The sequence below is a fragment of the Stylophora pistillata genome, chromosome 13 (assembly GCF_964205215.1).
Source record: "Stylophora pistillata chromosome 13, jaStyPist1.2, whole genome shotgun sequence".
In the NCBI taxonomy this organism is placed as follows: Eukaryota; Metazoa; Cnidaria; class Anthozoa; order Scleractinia; family Pocilloporidae; genus Stylophora; species Stylophora pistillata.
The window spans coordinates 5,795,269-5,806,119 of record NC_142531.1 but is presented as its reverse complement, the minus strand read 5'-3'; the positions used below and the strand labels follow the sequence as shown (position 1 = coordinate 5,806,119).

Genomic DNA, 10,851 nt, shown 5'->3' with positions numbered 1-10,851 from the left:
ATAAGATAAAGCTGCAATGCAAATGAAAGTTGGAACCACATTAAAAAAAATGACAGTCAAAATGGTAGTTTCCTGCTACATGCCACATTGGCAAGTAAAAACGTTTTTATCTTCATAACCTCCTCTCACAGAACAACATGCATCTGGGTCTTTTTTATTTTTGTCATAAATTAAGCCATCCAAGGTTTGAACAAATTTCAGATGGTAGCAGTAGAGATCCCATGGTGCAAAATTCCCACATAAAAAGAATTTGTGAAAGGGTCCTTCTCAGGTTTGATCCTGTGCTTTTTCCATGAAATGCATATATTAAGTACACGAAACCAATTCAGAATTGTTTTCTAGTGTAGTAGTCATGATACTACAGAGACAATAATAATATAATAATATATAATAATATACGTTAATTGAAGCTCCCCCTTAGGGGCTTTTCAGCCACAATGTAGACTAACTAAGAGCTTAAAAATCCCCACCAGCAGGAGGCTGACCAGTGGGCTATTTACAGAGCGCAGCCGAGAAGTTGAACTCGGGGCAACCGAGAACAAATCCAGTGAGTGGCAGGGTGGAGGACTTGAACCCGGGACACTGGATTACAAGTCCAGCACCCTAACCACTCGGCCACACCGCCTCCTACAATGAAGCCACGGTGCATACATGTGTAAGTGTGGTGGGGGAAATGGAGGTTTGGGGCAACCAATTTAAAGTGCAAATTGATATTACAAAGACTGCAAATCTAGGCAATGGCCCTGATTGGTTACAAAGAGTTTGATGGTTAAATTATTCCTCTCCCTGATTGGGGGAAGCCTGCACAACCAAAACTTTGTCTTGTTGAGATCTTTCTACATCTTTTGCTTCAGGTTCCTGTATTGTTCTTTGTTCTCGTTCCATCGCATAATTTTTTACACTCTGCAACATCTCCTAAAATAAACAGACAAGTTATGAGTATTTTTAAAAGACTTTCTGTTCACTGCCCTTACATCATGTTTTTTGTTGTGGTTCTAAGGAGAAATTAGTGTATTGACCCTTTTAACTCCGGTGAGTGACCAAGATGTAATTTCTCCTTACAGTATTAATGCAATATCAAGCAGCCAAGTGATGAGAATAAAGAAAAATATAAATTTCGGGATTACTACTTGATCCAATACCAAATTCCCGGAAGTAATATCATAAGAATTGTGTGACAGAACGAAAGAACAATTTCCAAAGATATCTTAGGAGTTAAAGGATTAATAGCCAACACTGAGTGAAGATCTATATTATTACTTGATGGAAACCATGAGTGCCTTTCTCTTTCACATGGCTTTCTTTTGTATTTTCTTGTTACCCTGATGTGTGTAGTAAAGACAAAGAATAGTCTTCAATGGAGAATCTTACCCGGAATTTCTTGTCATTTTCAGAGAGGATTCTATTTCTTGCTCTTGACTGGAAGAAAGTATAAGAAATTTCACAAGAGTAACAATTGGTCATGAGAATGCTAATTCTTATAGGAGAATAGTATTAAAAATGAAAAAGTGTTAGCTTAAAAGCTTCATTCTCACCTTGTCAAAGACAAAAACCAAGAACACCCCATGGATGAAAACAAAGCAGCCAACGGCAACGTATAAACAAATTTGATCAAAATCTTTCTGAGTTGGTACGTCTGGAATGATGGCAGCAACTGCATTTTCAATGGCCATGCAACCCAGGAAAAGAAGGCCACACAAAACGTATTTGTCCTTGGAGGAAAAAATAATTTTATGTACTTTGGTCTTTCTTCTGGCTATAGAGGTAGAGAACTTTGATTGAGGACTCTGTTGAAGGCTGATAATGACTGAAATAACTAATGAACTTAATCAAGACCTTGCCTTGTTGTTGTGGCTCTTTCATGTAAGAGGGAACATCCTTTTACTGTCAAAACTACCAAGTACTGGAAATGGGGGAAGTGGAGATTGGGTTGTTCTAGGAATTTGGTGAGTGAATGGGCAAGAATTCAGTAGGTGGGTGGGCAAAAAGGAGGTCAATTTGGAATATGTTGCTTTAAACTCCTCTTTTTATCACTCTGTGTTCCTTTTGCACCCTATTTATTTAAACTGAACATTTGGACAAAGCCATAAAGGGAGGTACACTATCTGTAAATTACACCCCAATTTCTGGACCCAAAATTTAATTTTTCAAAGATCCCACTAAGTGGTGCCTATGAAAATTAAGCCATTCCAAAGGGAAGCTAAAACAATTACAAATTTCCCTCTAAAACATTTCCTCACTGTGTTACAATGGGAGACAAACACTCACCAGGAATGTCAAGTATGAAATAGTTGGTAGGCTCTGTGAAACAACAAACTTGAAAGCTACTGCTGTCAACAAGAGGGTTAATGTGACGCTGAGTCGATCAGAAGGCGATGAGATTTCCACAGAAAATGAACAGAATGATAAGAGAGAAATGAGAAACTGCAAAACAAAACAGAACCCAATGGTCATCTAACCTATATCAGTTAAGGTGGCTACCTTCCCACCCGGGAAATAGAGTCCAATTGGCACGAAACTAATAATAAACTATAATAATAATAAACTTTAATAGCTAACACAGTTACTGGTAACCCAGTAGTTTACATTGTGGGCTGTATTAAGAAGTTATAAAATAATTGCTTAAAAATCCCCACTGGTAGGAGGCGACCAGTGAGCTATTTACAGAGCGCAGCCAAGGAGTTGAACTAGGGGCAACCGAGAACAAATCCAGTGAGTGGCAGGGTGGAGGACTTGAACCCGGGCCACTGGATTTCAAGTCCAGCACCCTAACCACTCGGCCATGCCGCCTCCATAATTAACTAATTGATACATAACTTGATTTTTGTAAGAATTTTAAATATCTTGAACACTGACGATATATCTTAACTCAAAACCCAGCCACATGGATGAAAGTAGGGGATCAAAATTTCTTACTCTGCGCATCAAGTAGCTCTACCCCTCAACCGTTTGCCTCTTGACTTATGGAGTTGATCCCAGCCCTAACAATCAAACATTTAAAGCGGTGTAGTAATGAGGGGGGCTTTGGCATTTTCGGTTTTGACTGTTTTTTGGATCGGTTTTTCGGTTTTTGGGCCAAAAAGGTTCAGTTTTTCGGTTTTGATGTTCAGAGCGGTTTGTAGATTTTACATGTTTTTGCATTCAGTTTTCAGTTTTCATGAAAACTCTGATGCGGTTTTCGGTTTTTCCTTTTTGACCCCTTTAAAGATAAAAATGTAGCGGTTTTGTCAGGTTTGCATGCAGTTTTCAGTTTTGCTGCCTTTCTTCGTTGGTTTTTCGGTTTTGGAGGTTTTTTTCTCCGGTTTTGCGGTTTCCCATAGGCCACAATGCCCCCCTCAGTAATGGACTATGGAAAATAAATATTGCCAACTGACAGCCCAACATTCTTCAGGGCATGAATTGAGTATGACTGTCTAATCATCAGTGCCTGCACATGCATGGATCTACGGCATTCACCTTTAATGGCTAGGATGCTCAGAATGCACATCAGATGTGGTTCTACCACAGCTGTAAGTATTTGTATGATGATAGTTAACATTAATTATTATTCTCCCACATTTTCTGAAATTTCGTCTTTCACCTTTCACCCCAAAATCCCTCTTTCCCTTTTCCCTCTACTACCCTTCCCATCTGAATTTAAATTGTCAAATTCTAAATTTAGCTGTTGTTTAACAAAACCCACATCGTAAACAATCCTCAATTTGGCTGGACCTTTTATCTGAACATTTATTTTAATTTATGAACAGTGTCAAGAAGGCTTAAAGCTAACAGCAGAAGGACATTTATTTAATTAAATCAACCCTATTCTAGTGAACGCTAAAGGTCCACTGATTCTGTAAAAAACCATGGTTTGGGTTAGACCTCATGTAAATAACTGGCTCAAATTATCCCAACTAAGTAAAACAAGCTAAGACCAACTCTGGCTTGCACTTACAATAATCATAGTAATATTCCAGAGGTAGTAGCCACTTTTTCTCTTAACATGACACTTTATATGATAGAGAGGGTAGTCGTTAGCACTGCTCCCCTCTGATGACACAGTACTTGTTGATTCAGTGACCACATTTCTACATAAGTGCCATTCTTGGTCAGCTGTGAATGTTTCAGGGCGCAACGTATCTGGCTTTCTTGGGTCTTTTTCAAATTCTACAAGTTTGTCAGTCCAGTCTGACATGAGTGTTATTGTCAGTTGCTACAGAAAAAAAAAACATAATTATTGTAGATCATAATTAATGAGCTTGCATGAACAACTGAAGTGACTAGCATTTTTTTTTTACTCAGATGGCTTACTGTGCTCAAAAGTAACAACGTTCAAAATTACTGAAAATATTATTTCTTGTTTATGAACAAATATTTTGTAAAAAAGAAACCACCCTGATTATCACCTGATAAGCAAAGATAAACAGAGTTGAAACAGTTATCTGACTAATAATTTGAATATATCAACAAAGTTGAAATGGTAAATTGGCCACCGTTACGATTAGAAAAGCTGATGTTTCAAGCGTTAGCCCTTCATCGGAGTGAATAGGGGAATTGTGAGTTGTGCGTGCTTTTAAAGGCAGAAAAAGGAGCTACGTGATTGGTGGGAACATGGCAACGAAAAAACATGAATAAATTAGTGGAATGAAAAGCGTTCGTTATCTGCCTAATTAAGTCTCAGGAGAAACTTTTTTACATTTATCCCATCAACTTTGACTAGGAATTTTTTCACCAATATTAGCTTTGCTTTAGATACATGATGATTGTACCTTGTAACTAATGACTGTCTTTATGCAAGTTAACAAGTCACCATTATGTGTGAGAATTTGTGCCTTTACGAAAAACAGGAATGTGTCTAAAGCATGTTTTTTTTAATGAAATTTTTTTTGAGTAAATATTAATTAAGAATATTAGAGGAATAATGATAAGACAATTGTTAACCTGATAATCCAGAGGAAAATTCCACAACTCCAAATTCTCTCTAAAACTTCCTTTTATTCTGTATGACTGCAGGGCAAATGGTATTTTGTTACCCTCTTCATAAAATAATTTGTGATTCATCTCCAATTTTTCAATTTCCAAGGCATTAAAAAACACAATTCTAGGATGCCATTCATCACTCCATCTTATATCCTGAAAAGAAAACAAACAACACGATACCCATGTAATATCCAAGATAAACTACTGGTATTCCAGTAACTTTGACCATCATTGTGTGGTAAGATATCCAGTAATCTTTATCATCACAGGTTTATTACGAATCAACTTAACGGCCTGCTCCCAGTTGGCTTGTTAGCTCAATTGGTAGAGCACTGCACTAGTATCGCAGAGGTCAGTGGTTCGAATCCCGTACAGGTCTGATTTTTTTCAGATCTGATTTTCGCTATTGCATAAATAGCGCTCTCTACTGCGAGGATCGTGCATTATAAGTAATCTTTATCATTAATATTGATACACCCTATACATACTCAGATGCATGAACACCCTTATCGTTCTTAACACTTCAACTGGTGCCTTGTTTTATAACCCTTTCACTCTGAGGAATATCCAGTGATCCATTTAAATACAGAACAATAATTATATAATATTGAAACATCTTAAGCAGAAAGGTAACTATGAGAAGAAAACTCTCAATTAAGGGATGCCGTTTGCCCAACACCAAATTCTGAAAGCTTAAAATATAGGAAATATATGGTAGAAAGTAAGAAGAACTAATACAGTTGAACCTTGATTATCCAAACTTGTGGGGACTGGGCTGAAAAGTGTAGATAATTGAGAGTCCGAATAATCAAAAATATGAAATCAATATATTGATGAGCCAAAATTAAAACTGAATATATATTATATAAATCATTGCACATTACTGTTAACATTTTCCAAAAATATTTTCAAAAAGTTATTACATCTAACCAACACATCATGACCTAAAAAGATAAATGTAAATCAGTTTTTCTCAAGCTGCTACAGCATGTGTGTGTCACCAATTCTATCATTCTCTGAAACTCCATTAAAAGAACAGCATCAACATCGCCTCATAATAAGTGCTTTGTTTTGATGGGAAAAAGTTGTCAGGGTTCTCAAATGTGACTTATCAATATTAATAAAAAAGGCCAGATAAACAAATAATCCAGATAATCGAGGTTCATGAAAGGGTAACATGGCACTAAGGCAAGGCATATAATTTGAAAACCTTCCATTGAGTTCTAGTAGAGTTTTCAAAGAATTGGATGACATCTTAGTAAAATTCACTTTGTAAACTCAATAGGTTTAACTGCCATTCATATTATACATTTTAAATTTAATTAGCTCACCTCTGGACTTCTTCCCTGCAGTTGTGGCTCTGACCAGGTTGCTGACATATAAAAATCACATTTGAACCGCTGACCAACTGTGTCAATGTCACCAACAGATATAATGCTGGTTCTAATTACCACAGTAACCTAAGAGGAAAAAAACAGCTACAGCCTATAATTAATTAATTGTATAAAAAAAAATTCAAATGACTAATATTTAAACTGAAGAATTCTTTCAATTTTGTGATTGATTTTATTGAATAAAAGCCACAAGGATTAGCTAAGAGAAACTAAATATTTAAGTTGCTCTTCATAAATCATGGGCTGGTTTAAAAGGGGAAATAAGGGCAAGGGAAAGCATTTTTGGAGTATATGTTTGAAAGTTCTTTCATATTAAACTGGTGTGCATTCTTTCTGCAATTTCCCAGCCTCCTCAATTAAAAAGTCTTAATTTTCTGGATCTGCAATTATAAATCAAGCAACTCAGGTGGACAGTCCAATAAACTGTTGCACTGCACAGTCTACTTGAGGGCTGATCTGACAATAAAGCAGATCCATGGGCAAAATCAAAAATCAATGCAGATGGCAAACAACACTACCACAGAAAGTACAAAGAAGAGAGCTGTCCTGACACAGCACACTGTAAATGCCAACCTGAAGAGCACATTTTATCGGAAAATTCATCACCTGACATTAAGGAATCCACCTTAAATATTGCCCGTGAAAACAGACATTGCACGAATTGCAAAGCAAGAGTGCAATACTGGTTCTCAAGTGCAATTTAACGCTGAACTCGCGAGTTATGTGATGGATTTTCCTTGAACTGCACAATTGAATAAAAATAAGAAAAAAAGGAAACAACAACAATATTATTCGTTTTTATCCTGAGTGCAAAACAAGAGATGCAAAGCAATATCACTTAGCTTCGTTTTCAACTCGCAATTCCACGATAAATACCTCGCTTCGTTAACCGATCAGAATGCGAGATTTTATTCAATTATGCGATTCTGAGAGGAATCAAATGGAATAGTAAATGTAACAGAATGGTTAGCTTATTTGCTGATCAGTAGTGATCAGTGTGAGAAAACATAATATACTTATGTTTCCTATCATCCATCTTGGAAATCTATTCGTATTTGCATTTCCATTAAATGATCAAGAGTATCTTGTGTAACATCATTAATTTACAAACCACTCGTTTCGAAGCCTACCTTCTCAAGCTTGTTTTGACGAAAATCGCACTTATTATCTACTTCTGGATGAGTGTTGTCCTCTATCTCGACTAGTAGTTTCTTAACATCTTCAAGGCCTGCAAGAGAAGCTTCGATCCTATCAAGTCTCGAGAGGAGAATAGAAAATCTTTCCTCTATAGGCACTAATGAAGAGGTCATCTTTATTCCGAACTGACCCAACGAAGATCTATACCAATATTTGAGAAGGAAACCTAGCAACTTGTTACTGTTGGGAACTGGACCCTATTGGCGAAAGATAGGCATGCGCCGCGTGCTTACTAGTACCTCTAACAGTGACACCGACTTATGGGTCTTGAAATGAACAACGTATGTTTAGCACTGTCGTTGCTTCTTTCCGTAGTATAAATTTGAACCGACAAATGGTATCGGAACGGTTTTTTAAAATCTTACCTCTTTTTGGCTATTGCCTTTAACTAAGAATCTGTTTTCTTGCTATTTCTGTTTTTCCATTCCTGCGTTGCTCCGTACGCACTGATCCATTCAATTGTCGTGGTATTCACTCATGCTATTCTCACAATCACCAACAGAAGATATAAAATAAATCATATTGACATTTTTTTGAGATAAATCATACCAAAATTTTCAGTTACAGAGAAATAGCCTAGAGTAAATAGCGTCTACACGGGCACGTGCATCAATCTATACAAGGGATCGCCAGTAATCAAAAATGTCTAGTTTATGAGATCATTTTGAGGTAAATCCATTCGAAAAGGGACAATCTTACTAATTCTACAAGTAACCCAATTTATTTTTCGTTACGATAATTCGTAGTAAGTCTGATGCCATTTCATCACAGATCGGTGAAGGGAAACGCGCTCGCGAATACAGTATCCTATCGCGTCAGATACATTTTTATTGCGTCATGTAACTCTTCGATGAGTAACGGATTCAGCTTCTGCGCGCAAAAAAAAAAAACTTCAAGATGGTTGTGTATAAAGATTTTTGAAATTTTGAGATAACCGAGTACAAGATTGAATCTCGGTGGACTATAGCTAAATGGAACAAGAACGAATACGAACTTCCAATGACGCAGGATTTGAGTTAGATGCTATCATGTCAGTGTTCCACTATTCAAGAGCCTTATTCCCAGATACGAGGCAAAGACAAACTGCCTTGGCCGAAAGAAGCCAGCAAGAAGTGTTTTTCTCCTACAATCAAGATCTATCTCATGCCTTCGAAGACAACTCTGCAAGTGGTGTTCCTCCAGTGAACGAACTTTTTGCTGGTTTTATCGGCTCATATAAATATTCAGTCAAGCCATCAAGGATAAAATATTGCAGTATCAGATTTTATACAGCTGCAGGCGATACCCCATCTCTTGCAATCGGAGGTCTCTCTCGTGATAACCCATTGACATTTCAAGACAAAAACAATCAAGTTTGGGCGGGGCAGACCACAAGAGGGCCACGGAGGGAAGAAGATGTAAGAGTACATTACCGCAATGAAGTGGATACTGCTCCTAAGTGACATAACTGTCATCTGTTATCGATGATTTGCATCTCAGTTAATGTAAGCTTGAAAAAAAATTGTAATATATATATATACATTAGTTAAAGAATCAAAGAGGACGCATCGATTCCCCGTTACTCTGAGTTTCGCGCCGAAGCGCTCATCAGACATTATTATTGAAATTATTATTGAAGAAAAAGATTACCCAAAAAGACATAACTTATATCGTAAAATAGGTTATGGTTTGTCATAGTGGTAAATAAGACTTTCAAAGATGACATCACTCAGCAAACCCGCAGGATCTGGAAACGCTACTTAAACGACACCTTCACCATTTTGACCCGCTAGGGTGAAAGCTCTTAACAGCATTTGAAAAAACAGCAGCCATCCAATCACTTCACCATGGAGACAGAAAGCGACAAATTCGGTTTTAAGAGAACCTGATGAACCCCAACCACCGGCGAAAACAGGAAGCCAACACACACTGATCAATACTTAACGCAAGATTTTCCCCATTCACAATCGGTAAAACGCAGTATTTTCAAATGTCTTTACGATAATGAAAAACATTTCGCACCAACCCCCCTCCCTCCTCCGTTATCTCCAAGCTCAGAAAAAAAAATCTGTTCTTGTTTCTAATGGTTATCCTTCCCGGCTCTTCGACCAGAGGGTAACGAAAACCAAGACACCAGAAAACGCCAGTGTTGAATTCCCCACCAAGTTCAAGTCTACTGCAGTCCCACCCAAAATTAAAGGTCTTTACGAATGACGTTGCCGCTTTATACAACAACAAAGCATACGCGCTGTTTTCAAGTCAGAGATTAAGCTACGATCACACCTAATATGTCCGGAGGAAAGGCGGTCTACAGGATTCCCTGTGAGTGCGGTTTGGCAGATCTACTGTGTACAGCAGAGAATGAAGGAGCATGAGAGATATCCGACTCGCTCCGACCGAGGCCTCCACCTTTTCAGAGCACACCCACAAAACAGGACTCCGCCCGCTCTGGAACGAGGTAAAGTTCATTTATCATCGCGATCCCCGTTTTTACGCGCGCAGGGTGAAAGAGACAATCCACATAAGACTACGCCCTAACAACATCAACAGGAACAGTGGAATATGAATCCAAGAAGCCCGAATGCCGAAGAAAAGCACAAAAGCAGGGGAACCGTGCAGCAGCAGACCGTAGCGAGAACCTTCCGAAGATGCACCAATTATCGCCGCGGAATTCCATCCAATCACTGCTCAAAGCACAACAGTTTATTCGTGACGCGTATATACTCACTATCGGCCTCATCACCTGAAAAAGATTAGCAGTCGAAACGTCGCGATCTACATCGGGAGTGACCAGATCCTATTAAACACGATTATGCTTCTCTTTTAAAGGATAAAAATTTTGCAGTAATTGATTGTCTTTCCGAGAGATATATGAACTGAAACGTAACTAGACACTTACACGCTCTCAAATAATCGCGGCCTCGTAATTAATCGGATTCAGTATTTGCCGTGTGTCTATTTAGATATAAATCACAGAAGTGTCATACTCACCCGCGGCTCTTGCACCAGTTTGTGTTCGTCTGTGATCTGAAACTCAACAGACATGCATACTGTTAGGTCTATCATTGTCATTGTCAGTCAATCACACTTAACGTGACTAGATGAAAGCAATCGATAGCAATCGCATTGCTGATATCTTTTTTGGCAGCTCCATGAAAAGAAATACGGCGGAGCCGTGATCATACTTGTTTTCTCCCTCTATTTTCGGCCCAAAGTCTCTGGAAGCTTTTCTCGTGTGCTCTTTTTCGCAGCACAATCGCTCAAAGGCTCAAGGCGCCCAGCCCTCAAGAAATTACTCCCAAAACGGACTGGCCCCAGAAAC

At 38.2% G+C, this 10,851-nt stretch overlaps 1 protein-coding gene across 3 annotated transcripts; it reads right to left on the bottom strand.

Moving 5' to 3' along the window:
* Positions 1–138: 138 nt before the first annotated feature.
* On the bottom strand, positions 139–10,256 carry LOC111326974 (uncharacterized). 3 transcript variants are annotated; one of them, XM_088743314.1, is made up of 9 exons: positions 7,916–10,256; positions 7,484–7,581; positions 6,291–6,437; positions 4,921–5,112; positions 3,935–4,192; positions 2,269–2,424; positions 1,536–1,712; positions 1,372–1,419; positions 139–915 (listed from the first exon to the last, which is right to left on the bottom strand). In XM_088743314.1, exons 3-9 carry the CDS (start codon positions 6,336–6,338, stop codon positions 775–777), a joined length of 1,020 nt encoding a protein of 339 aa, XP_088599440.1. In that variant the 5' UTR covers positions 6,339–6,437; positions 7,484–7,581; positions 7,916–10,256; the 3' UTR covers positions 139–774. The 3 variants fall into 3 exon arrangements, with proteins under 3 accessions (XP_088599440.1, XP_088599439.1, XP_088599438.1); XM_088743313.1 differs by having other exon boundaries at positions 6,291–6,419; XM_088743312.1 differs by lacking the exon at positions 7,916–10,256 and having other exon boundaries at positions 6,291–6,419; positions 7,484–7,890.
* Positions 10,257–10,851: the final 595 nt, after the last annotated feature.